Genomic DNA, 16230 nt, shown 5'->3' with positions numbered 1-16230 from the left:
GTTAATTTATTTTATTTTATTGGTTTGTAGCCTCCAATATCCGTTTATTTGTGAAGATTGACGCAAAGTTTTCCTTTCCTTTATTTTTTTTTATCTCACTCAAAAATAAATAGTAATTTCACAGATTTGTTAGAGTTTTGAATTAGTATATATATTTGAATTTTTTTTTTTAACTTTTAAATTCTGTGATCTGAGATTGTTTTCATCAATGTAAATTTTGAATCCTAAATTTTTCAGTTTTGTTATTTAGAATGTGTTTATAATTTCATAGTATTTCATTCAATAAAATAACACACTTTAGAATTTAAAGTGGATTATAATTATTTTGGTATTGTTTTGATGATTTTGTTTATACTGTATAAATATATTTTTTGGATTTGCTTTAGTACTTGGGATATTAACAGCATAAATACTTAAGTTTATGTTTCTGTTGTATTTAAATACTTAAGTTGTTTTTTTGACGGTATAAATACCTAACGTTTATTTTTTGTTGCAATCATTACTTTCTTTTTTTCTATTAACATAAAAATACCAAACTTTTTAATTAGGGATATTAGCGACATTAATACATAAGTTTATGCAATTGTTGCACTTAAATACAAAGTTAGTTATTTAAGAGCAACATTTACATAAACTTAGTATTTATGTTGTCAATATCTATATTTAAAAAGTTTAATCTTTGCGGAAAAAATAATTGTTGCAATAAAAAATAAATGTTAAATAATTATACTCTCAACAAAATAAGTTAGATATTTATGCCACTAATATCATTATTAAAAATAATAAATAGAAAGTATCTTATAGAGTGTCCATTATGTATAGAGTATTTTACACATTGATTTGGAAGTTGGAACACTCTTCTCCTATGAGTATTTATATATATATATATATATATATATATTTTAAAGTGATGACTAGTTTTAGGATATGTTTTAGGGGTGCTATATAAAAGATAAAATAAATAGACCTATAGTGAACTAAACACCCACTCGAAGCTGGTCGACGTGGAATGAACATCAATAAACTTGAAAACTTGCTTCGTAGTAACATAATTAATCCTATTTGTCACATATATATATATACCTCATCTATACAACAATTCTATCACGAACTTTTAGATCATTACTATAAGGCACTTATATGCCCAACACCATCATAGTTTAATTGGTACAAATGATTACGTTATATCCTACATATTGTATTTTAAATTAAAGTATGTGAGATTTAATATTAAACAGTAGTATTCAACACCATTAATGCCTCGTAATAAAATTATTTTTTTAATCAATAACATCATGAAAATGGGAAACAAATAGTATAAATTATTTTTGCAACGGTTACAACTTATATAAATTGATAATTTAGACGTACGCCTGTTGTTGTTCTGCTTGGTAATTAATAGTTTAAAGAAAAGTGATACATGTTACAATAATATTAATCAATAAACATCGACATAACATGGATAACAATGCTATATATGGAAAATGCACAGTGTACAATTATTCTCTAACTGAGTATTATATATTGCTATAAATGAATATATTGGATTTAGCCCTAGTTGAGTCTTGAGTTTGATGATCGATTAGGTATTTCTTAACAGGGTGCTACGTACGTACGTAATACCCAATAATGACATTAATATTCCTCTTTGACTTTATTCGAATAAGGATACATTTTTGGGCAAAATCTCTCTCCATATATATGGTATATGTCGTAAGCACTAAGCACTCTTTACTTTCTTACGACACTACTATATAAATAGGCCAGTTAGGGGCAAAGTATTCTACCAAACAAAAATGGTAATAGTATTTTTTTTAAGATATTGTTGTATATGTTTATTATTCATATAATAATAACACTAATACTAATCAAACAATATTTTTTTGTCTTAACAATATTAGAGTTTCTTCAATTGAGTGCCAAAAAAGTAATGCATTATTATATTTAACACATTTTAACAAAAGTATTTGTTTGAAAAAATATGTCAAATTTGGTACATGCTAAAAGTTATGCCAAATTTAGTACAAGATATAAATGAGCCAAATTTTGGTCCAATAATAAATGTTATTTTTTTATTTACCATATTGTCACTAATTTATTAGTTAACAATTAATAATTAATCATATTATTACTTTTTTTACAATAAAAAATATAATAATTTTTTTATGTTATCACTAAATATTAAATGAATTATTGACTTTTTTTGTTAATTTGCATCTTGTGCATTAGAGCATGCGCAATTATAAATATTATGCCAAATATAATATTGATTCTTTTTTTTGCTAAATTTAATACAAAATTTACATCTTGTATTTGAATATGGTCTTATTTATTAGCTAATGTCATTTGGTACTAACCCAAGCGGTTGGTGTATAAAAGAAGCAGCGGTTCAATTCTTCATTGTTTAAAAAAAATACTATTAGCTTGGGTGGTTTTGATCAAACAGGACATGTAGTTACGTACTGGGGTTTTTTATTCTTATTTTTTATCTCTCTTTTTAATAATTGACAAGTAACATGCTTTTTCTGTTTTCTTTCAAATTTGGATATTCTTCACGAAGTTATACACCCCATACAAAGAAGAAAATATCAAGAAAAAAATTATTATATATATATTATAATATATATGATCAAAACGTCATCAACCATTAAAATATATAAATAAACATATTTTTATAATATATAATCGTTTGCCATAACGAGCATTCATGCATGAATCTATATAACTACTTTCTTTTTTACTATAATTGTTTAATTTGGGAAGAAACTGTCATGTATTGATTAATTTTTTAATTTTAGTTTTGTCTTGGTGGTATGACAATGGGGTGGCAATTAATTATTAATTTAGAGTTATTAGCTCGGTTGATAGCACATCAATTTGTTGCTCTCTCCTCTAATTAATTATCATAGTTTTTTAATCATGTGCACTAAGTAACTGTTTGATTGGCCTTTGTTACCTTTATATGTATATTTTGTTTTTTGTACTTTACAGCATATATACATTATACATATATGGTAATATAATCCACAGTGATAATTATTAATGTCTAGACAAGAGCTAGATCTATATACATGACTCAATAATCCAACCAGATTATTCTCTAAAATCAAAATGACATATATATATATATACGTGAACAATATTATAGCCATGCACACGTACGTACGTACGTGCGTTCTCATTTCATGCAGGAGGGTAAAATTAAGAGGTAAAAAAAAAGTAATAAATATAAGAGATAAGCTCTTTATTTTAACTTTAATAACACATGATTTGAGAATAACTTTAATGAGTTAGTACCACTTTTATTTTGCCAACGAATAACTTTTTCTTTCAACTTTTAAAAAGTTCTCTTTCTTTCTCTCTACCGAAACTATATATTGTACTCTTTTTTTTTTCTTTTCCCCTCTTTTTCTAATTTATTCCCGTTTTGTGAATTTTATTAATTATAAAATATGGCAATCAATCAATTGATCTGATTTTCGAATAATAATTTATAATATGCTAATACAAGTGCAGGCAGCAGTCATAATCACGTGGCAAAGAAAACATTATTGGAATCCCATCTTTATTTTCTTGGAGACATATGGACCAAAGGGGCTATATGTGTCTCTCTCTCTCTCTCTCTCTCTCTCTCTCTCTCTCTATATATATATATAATTATTTCTTTTCCATAAAGATGAATAAAAACCTCTTGTGTTCACAACTTTTACAAAATTCCAATCATTATAATCCGAGTGTACTACTTTCCACTCCATAATTTAATATATATATATAGCTAGTACATATTATTTTTCATCAATAGTTAATTAGCTAGTGTTAAATATTCAAATATTATTTGGTAACTATCAAATATTTATTTTCCTATAAATTATATATATGTTATTAATTTGCATAAATATATATAATGAGAAATTCTTTAGTCCTCTCATGATGTAGTCCTTCATGTGAGACCTATTTTTTTTGGCCAAGTGTCTTGTTGGGCATTGTTAAAATATTTACTTTTTTGGTATTCACTTGTTATAACCGGTTATTTAAATTGGTTAAAAAAATATAGTGATGTGGCTTTAAAAAATGAGGTTATAATTGTAATTGTATGTCCAATAATATGTATAGTTTAGGACTATATAGTAAATTTATATTGAAGTTGACACTTATTTATAGTATCAGACACATAAGATTTTGGTTGTTGCTAAATAATTATTAATGATTTGTTACGGAACACTATTAAAGTAGTACATAACAAAAACGGATACATATTTTTATTGTTTTGTGTATAATTAATTAATTAAGATTCTTTTGTACAAATTTGAATTTTTTTTTTTTAATTTTTATCACTTAAATTGTCATAATCAAACTTAAAATCCTAAAATTAAAACATAAATAATAATTTTTTTGAAAATAAATATTTTTAATTAAATTTTTTCTAATCACATTTTCGAGCGAAATATGACCTATTGTGACACAATTGTTCGTATGAGTAAGTCAAATTTTTGTTTTTTAATCAAAGTTTCTGTATTGTTGATTTATAATGTTTAAGATATAATTTTAATTTAGTGAAACAAAAATTATGTTTGATTAATTTATATATATATATTTGTAGTACTTATTATTTTTAATGCTTAGTATTATATATGCATATAATTTAATAAATTTTAAATTGAATTGGTAAAAAGGATAAAATTAATTGCTTAGGTCTTATTGTCATTGAAAATCATATACTTCAAAGGTTTAAAAGAGTATCATTTAGAACTCTTTTATCTCATTCTCTACTAAAATCTTAGTTTTTCTTTTTTACATCAAATCTTTATATTACATTGCTAACTCTACAAAATAGAATTATTTTATCACAATTTAATGTCAAAAAATATATTAATTATTGAGTTTTTAATTAATTTATTAAGTTTTTAAATAAATTTGAATTAATTAGCATTATTTTATTTGTATAGAATTTTGTGTGCTTTTACACATTTTGTTTAAATTTGTTGTATTTTAATTATTGATAAATTTTGTGTTTAATTTCTAATCTATTTTCTTATTTTTAAGTGTGTTTGTTTAGACAAAAGTGATGACTTAAGTGAAAGAAAATTTAGAAATTGGTCTAGAAATTATAAAATAAAAGTAGTGTAACAAAAAATATTAAAGGCAATTGCCGGTTGTTTGGGCTAACAAAGGTATATGAGTATTTTAAAATATTCTCATTTAAACATTTAAATCCAACCATCCAAACACATAACCAAATGAATCTAATGGCTCAAAATTGACGAAGACTAAGCCCTTCAAATTAAAGTGAGAGACCAAACAAATACTCACATATATTTATATATATATTTGGAATATATATACTAAAAAAAAATGAAGGAGTTCTTGTCATTTTGTATTGATGATGATGATGGTATATAAATTAGTCTTGTTTTGAGGCCACTAGCTAATTTTAGTTGTTGGTCGGCCAGAGAAAGTCATGTTGTGCTAACTAAACAAAATCAAAACTGTGCACGCATATAGCTAGATTTGGACAGCCAACAAAAATATATTTATGTATATATTAAAATTAATCTTTAATTTCTCTAAAGTTATTATATATATGATCAATGGGATCCAAAAGCATCAAGTTCATTGGGCCACATAAGTTTCACACTAACATTTATGATCATAATTAAAACCTGCATACCCACATGATCATGATGATCCAAGAAAGAGTCCACACATTATGCTTATGATATATTGTTTGATTTTACGCAAATAAAAAAGATATATCATGCCTTTACGATTTTAACTTGCCATCCATAAAGTAGCTTTGAATAATTCTTTCTTATAGCCGTTAATTAAATTAATAGTGAAGCGCACTCAAAATCTAGCTAGATATTTGATGAGTTTTATGTAATCTGATTATTTATTTAGTAAAATATCTATATAAATAGTAAAAATAAAGATTATTTCTAATACGGGGCTTTTGTATACACATTTATATGGTATGTTAACAAATAAAGGAGGACATGATGTAGTTTCGTCAAATTAGACCGATCATTACACGCTATGCTATATAAGTAAATTTTTTTTATTATATCAATTTTTAATATACAAAATTAAACGAATAGCGCATCTACTACTGTCCAATTTTAATATCTGTGCTTGATTTATATCTAAATGATAAATTATTTTAAATTAGTAGTTATTAAATAAGTCTTTCAACTTTATAACTTTTATTTAAATATTTTAAATGATATATATGTGGGATCGACCTCTTTAGAAAGAAAAAAAAACTAACATCCAAAATCTACTAGTTTTATATATACATAAGATAAAGAAGAATAAATATTATTTGAGCATATATTTGTGGGTTTAGCATTGTTTTTTATAATGGTAGTTCTTTTTGTGTTGGTTTGTGTGTCATTTTACAATTGAACTATAAGGTGAGAGTTCTTGCGGGTTTACTGTAGTGTGATATTAACTGTGGAACAACGAGATTCATTGAATAAGTTTGGGCGAATGGTGTCACGATCATATTATTTTAGTTTTATGTAATTTTTGTTGTAATAATGCTTTTTTTTTTTTGTAGAGAGTAATTGTTTTTAATCTTGATAATATGTTTTTATGTAGATTTTTTTTCTATTAAATTAATTTTCACAATCAATAGTATTAAAGTTTCAGACATCCACAATCTAATTTGATATGTTTTTGTAGAAATTTATATTGAAAGTTTTAAATAAACTCTTTTTGTGTGTGTTTTTCAATTATAGAAATAACTATTTAATAATTATTGCTATACATTATGTGCTTTGTGTACTTGGCTTTTTATCTCTCCACGAAACTTATTTCACCAAAAGAAATATCATGTGTCATTTGAGTATTTTATGTTTGTTGGTTGTGGTGTGTTGTGTAACACTAAAGTTGTCGCATAACATTGCAAATACAAACTTTGATGAAATTAATATTTTATTTTCTTATCATTTGATAATTATACCTCGTCTCAACACTAATTAAAAATGTTGTTTATTATTTTAATAGGTCACTAAAAACAATGTCAAGACTTGATTAAACTAATCCATTCATTTTTCCATTAATATTAATTAAATTTGACCACAAAAGTTGTGGATAATATATTTTGTTGCCAACACCAAAAAATCAAATTAATAATTAAGACATATTACATAACATTATTCCTTATTTCCTTTTCAAAAATTGGACCCACAAAAATTTGAAATACCCACTCCCCAATTATGTGTAACAACACTGCCCTATCTTAGGTTTGGTCACCCAAAAACATGGGTAACTTTAGAACCATAAATAAACCCTAGGCTACCTATCTTCATCACCGTCCAATCACCTTAGGTCAATACTCTGACAAAAAAATGTCTGAAAAAAATGTTTTTTTTTGTTACACCATTTTTTTTTCCCTATTTGGCTTTAATCCATTTTAGGGCAGCCTAATTAATTAATTAATTAATGTGTTAATTAAACTCAATTTATTACACTAAACAAGGCCAAAGGAGAATGACTAGACAAGAAATATGTAGATCTATATTTGGGTGATTGACCTAACATGGGTATAAATGTCATTTACTTTTACTGTAAAAAGATAGTTTTATTTTTTATTTATTTTTGAATATATAATATTTAATTATTTATTTTATTTTAAAATGGTGTTTGGGTGAGAGAGGAGTGTATGTGAAGTAGAACAAGAAGAGATTGAGAGTTGGGATTCACAACATTTCATCACATTCGAAAAGATTGATCCGAAAGCGAAACCTTCGAACTCTAACAACAATTTAACAGAACAACTCACATCGTTTCTCCAGTTTGAAAGCTTGTTTAAATTAAAGGTACTGTTTTTATTTTTTTGTTATTATTTGGGATGAGAGGTTGTGGATGTTCATGATGGCGGAAATCAATTGATTTTTTTCTACTTTCATTTGGGTTTGGAATGAAGAAAGTCAACTTAATGAGTTGGGAAGCTTTTTCAGGAAGAGAGACCAAAAACATGATTTTTAATGTTGTTTTTTATATGTTTATGATATGCATGATCTTTAAGTGTAATTACTATGTGATTAATTTTGTTTTCTTCTGTTTTTTTCTTTTTTCTTTTGGGTAGTAAGAATAAGATGTTTTTTGATTGAGAAATAACTTTGTTTAGGCTGAGCTTGTTTTTAGACACATTTATTTGTTTTCCAAGGGGAGAAAGTGAAAATGACATGGTAAAAAAGACTAAGAGGATTTGTATACATGGCAAAAGTATGAAGGAATCTTACAAATAGTGGGAGATAGAAGTGGTCCCTGCTCTTATTCTTTTTGTAACCAAATGAATTTCCAGAAGTTCTGATCTTTTGATGATAGTTTTCAAGAAATTGAATCATTTTATGGTGTTGGGTCGTTTTGTGTTTTTGCTTACTGGGTTCACAATTTTGTAATCTTTTTCGTAAACAAAATGAATGGAAGGATATGATAGAGTCTACCGTTTTAGTCTTTTGCATTTTCAGCTCCTTTTTGGGGGTGTCGTCTGCTTTTTAAAAGGAGATTTTTTTCTTTTTTTCATCTGAGTCAATTTTATTGCTTTTCTTTTGTATATTTATATTGAAGTTGAACTTTGAAATTCTGTTATGGTGTATCTTTTTGTTGTTTAAACCTTTTCAAATATCTATGTTTTTGCTCTTGAAACTCCATGTTTTTGCTACGATGACGCTTCAATGTTTTCTCTATTGTTAATAGGTCAAAGGAAGAGGAAGTTGAGTTTGTGAATTCTGTTTATGGACGTGGAATTTTGATTTGATTGTGTAAGGAACCATATTTTTTTTGGGACATTATGCATGTCTGTCCCTGTGGCCATTGTTGATAGAGTGGAAGGAACACTTTCTTTTGCAGAGAGAACAAGATCTCTTGATGTCATTCCTGAAAAGGATAACATTTCCCTGTCGAGTAATGGTGAAGTTGATCTCACTTCTGAAGCTGCTGGCTTTAGAGTCGGGGAGCTATTACTTCCAAACGGAGAATCCTACTCTGGATCACTGCACGGCAACATCCCTGAGGGGAGGGGGAAGTATGTCTGGGCAGATGGTTGCATATATGACGGTGGGTGGAGAAGGGGGATGAGGCATGGAAGTGGAAAAATTCAATGGCCTTCTGGTGCATATTATGAGGGTGAATTTTCTGGTGGTTATATGCATGGTACAGGAACTTATATTGGTTCAAATAATATGACTTATAAGGGACGGTGGAGGTTAAATCTTAAACATGGTTTAGGATACCAGGTTTATGCTAATGGGGATGTTTTTGAAGGGTCTTGGATCCAGGGTACGCCAGAAGGACCTGGTAAGTATACATGGGCTAATGGAAATGTTTATTTGGGAAATATGAAAGGAGGTAAAATGTCAGGTAAAGGAACTCTTACTTGGATAAATGGAGATTCATATGAAGGAAGTTGGTTGAACGACATGATGCATGGGTTTGGAGTATATACATGGAGTGATGGGGGCTTCTATGTTGGAACTTGGACGCGAGGTTTAAAGGATGGAAAAGGATCCTTTTACCCTCAAGGCAGCCGACTCTCACCTGTGCAAGACATTTACCTCAGTGCTTTGAGGAAAAGAGGACTGTTACCTGATATGAGAAAGCAGACCAATGGTCATATTCACCATGCTACTTCAGTAGATATGGGAAATGTTAAAGTTGGGGAGAGTCATGGATCTCGACGTAATTCTTCTGATAAAATTTCTAAAAGAAACCTGTTAAATTTGGAACAGTCTCGTGGCAAAAATGTTTCCCTGGAACGGCGCTGGAGTCTTGAAGTATCAATAGAAAAACTTATTGGATATGACTCATCATCAGGGATGTCAGAAGGTGGAGAAAAAGACGTTGGGAATGCTATACCAATTTTGGAAAGAGAATACATGCAAGGTGTCTTAATTAGTGAGCTAGTGGTAACCAATAATTTTTCAGGAAGTTCTAGAAGGGCAAAAAGACGACAGAAGAAATTGGTGAAAGAGGTTAAGAGACCTGGAGAAGCCATCATTAAAGGACATAGGAGTTATGATCTAATGCTCAGTTTGCAGCTTGGTATAAGGTATATCACTTTTCTTACTTGCTGTGGAAGACTTTCAAGTATGCTAATTTCTTATTGGATATTGATAAATTCTTATGGTCTGGAACTGTTGCAAGCTTGTTCTGATAATTTATTTCCTGAAGAGAAAAAATAAATAAATTCAAAGAAAATAAAGTCAAAATAACTTTGAACAAGTTATTAATCTGTAGAATTGGAATTGAAATCTTGGTAGGAAGCAAAAAAAGCTTTCTTTTTCTTTTTGATTCTGGACAAGTTGTAGCTAGAGGATGAACTCCTTTAAGGTTGATGTTGTAATATTTTTTAAAAGCAACAGGATAGACATTATTCAATGAATTTCTGTTGATATTAGCATGGTTATGGTCTAATTTTCCATTTCACTGTGCTGGCGAGTTTAAAATTGAACGTGGATTAGAATATGGTCAGATATACTGTAGGGAAAATTACACCTATACAAAGGCGAGAAGTTCGAACATCAGATTTTGGTCCACGGGCAAGTTTTTGGATGAGTTTTCCTAAAGAAGGGTCCCAATTGACACCTCCTCATCAGTCAGAGGATTTTAAATGGAAAGACTACTGCCCAATGGTGTTCAGGTTAGTTATTTATGCTTTTTCCATGCTATGCTTCTGCTGAATTCAGTGAAGTGGTACCCGTCTGTATCTTTTGCTTGATGCATTTACAATGGTGTCAAACTTCTATGTAATGGAAGAAAACTTGTTTCTTACCTTGGTTATGTTGTAGGTCATCTCATTTCTTACCCTTTACAAATTTCATTTTTTCTCATTGTTGTTTATGCGCTGCACGTTCCATTGTTAATAATTATTGTAGGAACTTAAGGGAGATGTTCAAAATTGATGCTGCTTACTACATGATGTCAATTTGTGGAAATGATGCTCTTAGAGAACTCTCTTCTCCTGGAAAAAGTGGTAGTGTGTTTTTCCTGTCTCAAGATGATCGCTTCATGATTAAAACACTTCGAAAATCCGAAGTAAAGGTTTGTGCATCTGTGTTAGAACCTAATCTATGTACTTTTCCTATATTCATTTAAAAGCTATTTAATACTTTTAAACTGCCATTATATTCGTTTGACAGTACTTATGATGTATAGGTTCTCCTCCGAATGCTTCCTGATTATCATCATCATGTAAGAACATATGAGAACACATTAATTACAAAGTTCTTTGGTCTTCACAGAATTAAAGCTTCAAGCGGTCAGAAGGTAATGAGCATATGATTAGTTATATTCTCCTCTGTGCTGGCAATCTGCCTCTTCTTCCATAATATGACGACGCTATAACCAATTTTTACTCTGCAGTTTCGTTTTGTAGTGATGGGAAACATGTTCTGCACAGAGTTAAGGATACATAGAAGATTTGATTTAAAGGGTTCGTCATTAGGGCGTTCTTCGGACAAGGTTGAGATTGATGAAAACACAACACTCAAGGATTTGGATTTAAACTACTGCTTCTATTTGGAACCGTCTTGGAGAGAGGCTTTAATGAAGTAAGTGAGAAATTCTGAAAATGTTTCTTTATTTGCATGGATGCTTTCCGTGGTTTGTATGGTATAATTGTTGACTTTGTTATGCTACTATGGAATATATCAATTGGCCAAACAAATATTTAAGGTTGGTTCAAAACCAGAGATAGTAATAATATGCCTTACTTTGTAGAATATTAAGGTTTTGATTTCTCAATGAATGTCATACTTTGTAAAAAGAAAATTCTTTTAAGAACAATAGTGTGGACAATACCTTTTACAACATGCAAGCTTGTCTATACTGGGCTTCTGGTTTTGAAACTCATTGCTCGGCTGTTGTTTAATTGATTGATTGCTCTACAAATTTTATACAGCCAGATTGAGACTGATAGTAAATTCTTGGAAGCCCAGTGCATCATGGACTATAGCCTTCTCCTGGGTGTACATTATCGTGCTCCTCGCCACCTTTGGTCTCTATCTTCCTTCAATCATAGCAGAAGAGCGGATGGATTGGGAATGCTTGCAGAGGAAGGTAGCGCCATATTCAATTTTCCAATATCTTACACTAAATTAACATTTGTTTCTCACTACATGATTTGCATTTATAGCTAAAATGCATCAAGGCAGCTAATGAGAACTTTGGGTAAAAAAAATTGTATGCCAAGGGTTTAAAACCTTGAACCTCCTTTAAATGCTTCATTTATTATTATCACTAACTTGAAGATCTGGTCGGGTGTTCCAATTACAGAGACTTTAGAGGATGATATTGCCAACTGTCCACAAGGCCTTGTTTTAGTCCCTCGAGGACAAGATGATAACAGTGTGGTTGTGGGTCCACACATCAGAGGTAGTCGATTGCGAGCATCAGCTGCTGGCGATGAGGAAGTGGACCTCCTCCTGCCTGGTACAGCAAGGTATGATTCCTTGCTTTATAAAATGTGTAGCGAACCTTGCAATGCCAGAGATCAGTCCCACATTCCATATTTAATTTTAGGTGTTTGGGTTACCTCTTTTAGAGCATTAGACAATAAATGAAAAGAACACATGTTTTGCTACCACTGAAATGAAAATGCTGGACAGAACTTAGATGATTTACTCTTCAATTAATGTTAAAGAATATTGAACCTGCATTTAATTCATTGCAAAAGAGAAGTTTTAATATCATCTGGGCCAAATTGTTGCAGAGACTGATTTTTTTCTTCCTTTATTCGAACTTAATGCAGACTTCAGATTCAGCTGGGCGTGAACATGCCAGCAAGAGCGGAGCAGATTCGAGGGAAAGAAGAACAGATGTTCCATGAGGTGTATGATGTTGTGCTATATCTTGGTATCATTGACATATTGCAAGAATACAACATGACTAAGAAGATTGAACATGCATACAAATCTCTTCAGTTTGATTCCTTGTCCATTTCTGCTGTTGACCCTACATTCTATTCCCAGCGCTTCTTAGAATTCATTAAGAAGATTTTCCCTTCAACCGCTGTATCTAGTTGAAAAGTTTTTCTTTTTTTTTTGTATTCTTATATATTGAATTCTCCGTTGAGAGTTTTCCTTTGATCATCAGCCAACTTGTTTTGGTGCTTTTAAAATTACAAATGCTGTTTCTGTGTTTATTTACCCACCTTGCATAGTAGGCGAGCCCCATTTCAATTTATTGGACAAACAGGTTTAAGCCTCATAAAGACATAACCTCACTTGTAACTTTTAATTCATGTTTAGCGTATTGTCTCTAGGCTTCAATTAACTGCAGTGCTGGGGACAACACATTCGTATATCTATTTTATCTGTAACATTCGTATAGAAAACTAGCCGAGTAAAAAACCTTTTGACTAATGTAGCTCTTGCAAAAAATAACTGATATAACTTCCAGTTTGATGAGAATAACAAGGTAACATTGCTTTGCATCTTGTAATATATGGTAAACAGAATTCAGAATGCATGATTAAATGACATAATTTGCAAAACCGTGTCTCCAATTTGCATAACCGCTAGAGGTATTGGAAGCCTACTGGGATGCTGGAGGCCTGGGAATCTGGTGTCCCATGTTGGGAGGTGGTGGAGGCAGGCGAATACCCTGGTTTGGCATTTGTTGGCCTCCAAAACCAAAATTTGTCATTGGGTTACCAGCGGGGGGCGGAGGAGGGGCAGGAGGAGCTCCACCAGGAGGCATAGGCTGGGGGCCATTTGCCATAGGAGGTGGTGGTGGTGGCAAGGATCCAGGCATTGCAGGTGGTGGGGCCCTAGGAGAGTTTCCCATTGATGCACCAGGTGCTTGACCTTGTGGGGGTGGAGGCGGTGGAGGCAAAGCCCTTGGCGGAACACCAGGAGCACCTGTGCCATTTGCAGCCGGAGCAGGTGGAGGCTTGCTACCTTCTGGTGGCTTGGTTTTGAAATACAGCTGCAACTGCATATTGAAACATCCCGTGCACCAAATGTTAGATAAAAGGCCACTTCAAGCATGAAATACATATAATACAATTACAATATAAAAGATAATAACGAGTGACCCCTTCAAAACTACTACGAGCTTAGCCATAGTTAATGGACTAGTTCATTCCAGTATTCCAACCATCGCTAACTTAAAACAGACAAAAATTTATGAACGGTAAAGAACAAAATAGCAGATCGTCAGATCAAGGAACTTGTCAGTTATCCTCATGGTTATGAGGAAATGGAGGGATAGAGTGCTCAGAAGACTAACCGTGAACATTTTTGAGTCTGGATCCCAATGAGAGAAGAATTTAGGTGTAGACTTGTCTATCTCTGTGCTCGGAACCTGAAATGGAAATTCAAATTCACTACAATTACTCCAAAGAAGAAAGCAACAAATCTTATGATACTAAATATATTTACCTTGAAAGCAATGATCTCATATGGTTCAGCTGCAAAGAGAAGATACTGATATCTTTTGTCAAAGGGTTGGACCCTCTGTAACCATGAAAATGCAAACACAGTGGAAAGTTAGTTTATCATTTTTTGGGATAAAATAATTCCAGCTTAAATCATTTAAAACACAGAGAGATATGTATGTTTCAGACAGCATACTCAAAATAAAGCTCACCTGCTCATAAGACGACATAAATCGGTGCCTTGGCTTAGCAAGGTCTTCAATCTCAGGATATTCAATCTGCAGGCCATAACCAAGCAGCCACATCAATATCTTTAAACTCAGAATTTTTAGGTATCTTTAAAAACTTTCATTTCAGCTAACAATAGAAAACTTGTTAGCATAATTACCTGGAACAAGAGAGATCTCTGCTTGGTCTCTGGATCAAATTGCTTTGTCACCCGGTAGCCAGGCCTACCAATTTTAACTGCAAGTATAGTTTTTTTTTCAAATAATAATAATAGAACACAATTAAAGAGGAAAAAAACAAGAAATAGCTAGTAAGCAATAGATTGTCAGGATTATAAAGAAAAACTTCTTTGGCAAGTTTCAAGTGAATAATACCAACTGTACAGCATAATACTTGGACAAAGTTTAAGTATTTTCATTTTGACATTTTGGCAAAATGTAAAAGTTCATTCTAGAAGATTACACCCCATGGCCACTGCTCATTCAGACTTCAGCACTGTACAACTCAACTGAGCTATATCCTTGTTAGGCAAAAACTAAAAATTTTAACTTATGAAAACTATAAAGTCAAGATGAATATAACTTCAGAAACCTATGGAACCTCAAGCGTATGCAATAAAATCCTAAATAACCATCAATTTCCAATAACTAAACCGCAATTCTCTACACACCAACTGTTTGATAAAATGCGAGAAACCATTGTAAAACAAACGAGGAACAAAAAGAAAAAGACATGCCTGTTTTACGAATATTGACTTTCCGCTTGTGAGGCTGAGGCTGTGCCGGAGCTTCCTTGGCCTCCCGAGCAGCTCTCTTAGCCAAATTCGTTTGATGACGCTTCCCTTGTGTATGAGCCAAGTAATTCCCCTCATTATTGTGAAGAGTCAAGCAAAGCTTACACTCATAGCTACAAAACCAAGTAAACCCAATTAGAAAATTCACATAAAAAATCAGTTCGCAACATTATTCGAAGCTGGGTGAATCTGAGAAAGGTACCTTCCAAGGTGGTTTCGCATAAAATAGGGATCTTTCGCGAGATCGATAGTCTCCAGGGCGAGTCTTCGGAGCCGTTCCCGGCGGTCGACTGCTTCGTTCTGGGCAGAAGCGGCTCCGCCACTGCCGGGCTTGGATCCCCATTCTCTGTCCATGTTTGTTCGCCGGAACCCTCAGAGGCCTCCGCTGGGTTTAAATGTTATGGCATGTCTCTCGTTATCCTCAACTTTTCTTGGACCAATAGGCACGTGCGGTGCACGTGCTAGACTCATACTGGGTAACTGAAAAGTTCTCGGTTGGGCCGTAAAAAGGCCCAAAACGTGAGAGCTATTATGGTGAGAATGAGAATGGGAATGAGGAATTACACCAAAAGATTTTTCTTTAAACTTGGAAAAATATGGTAGTTTATTTTTCTTAGGTTTCTTATAGCATATTTTGTTTGTTTACATTTTTATGGGAGTTTTTTCTCATACATTGAGTGCTAGATTTCAGTCCATGGAAATTAGATTGGCTGATTCACTAAATATTCATTCAATTGAAATCATAATTGTCAAACTCTTTGTTCTCGTAACAAAGAAGTAGTATATTTGTATACCATATTTTATTTTTATACAATTTTAGTAGCTA

At 31.5% G+C, this 16230-nt stretch overlaps 2 protein-coding genes across 2 annotated transcripts; one reads left to right on the top strand and one right to left on the bottom strand.

Moving 5' to 3' along the window:
* Positions 1–7646: 7646 nt before the first annotated feature.
* LOC133831193 (phosphatidylinositol 4-phosphate 5-kinase 9) lies at positions 7647–13151 on the top strand. The gene is made up of 9 exons (XM_062261397.1): positions 7647–7820; positions 8704–10054; positions 10478–10645; positions 10881–11046; positions 11161–11271; positions 11368–11555; positions 11906–12063; positions 12280–12445; positions 12755–13151. The coding sequence occupies exons 2-9, from the start codon at positions 8802–8804 to the stop codon at positions 13026–13028; spliced, it is 2484 nt and encodes an 827-aa protein (XP_062117381.1). The 5' UTR covers positions 7647–7820; positions 8704–8801; the 3' UTR covers positions 13029–13151.
* Positions 13152–13373: 222 nt separating this feature from the next.
* Positions 13374–15809, bottom strand: LOC133831194 (uncharacterized). Its single transcript, XM_062261398.1, has 7 exons — positions 15607–15809; positions 15348–15517; positions 14772–14848; positions 14596–14661; positions 14388–14462; positions 14236–14310; positions 13374–13938 (listed from the first exon to the last, which is right to left on the bottom strand). Exons 1-7 carry the CDS (start codon positions 15756–15758, stop codon positions 13540–13542), a joined length of 1014 nt encoding a protein of 337 aa, XP_062117382.1. The 5' UTR covers positions 15759–15809; the 3' UTR covers positions 13374–13539.
* Positions 15810–16230: the final 421 nt, after the last annotated feature.

The sequence above is a fragment of the Humulus lupulus genome, chromosome 4, assembly GCF_963169125.1.
Source record: "Humulus lupulus chromosome 4, drHumLupu1.1, whole genome shotgun sequence".
NCBI classification, from domain to species: Eukaryota; Viridiplantae; Streptophyta; class Magnoliopsida; order Rosales; family Cannabaceae; genus Humulus; species Humulus lupulus.
Note: the sequence above shows the minus strand (reverse complement) of the source record. Positions and strands in the feature narration are given on the sequence as shown.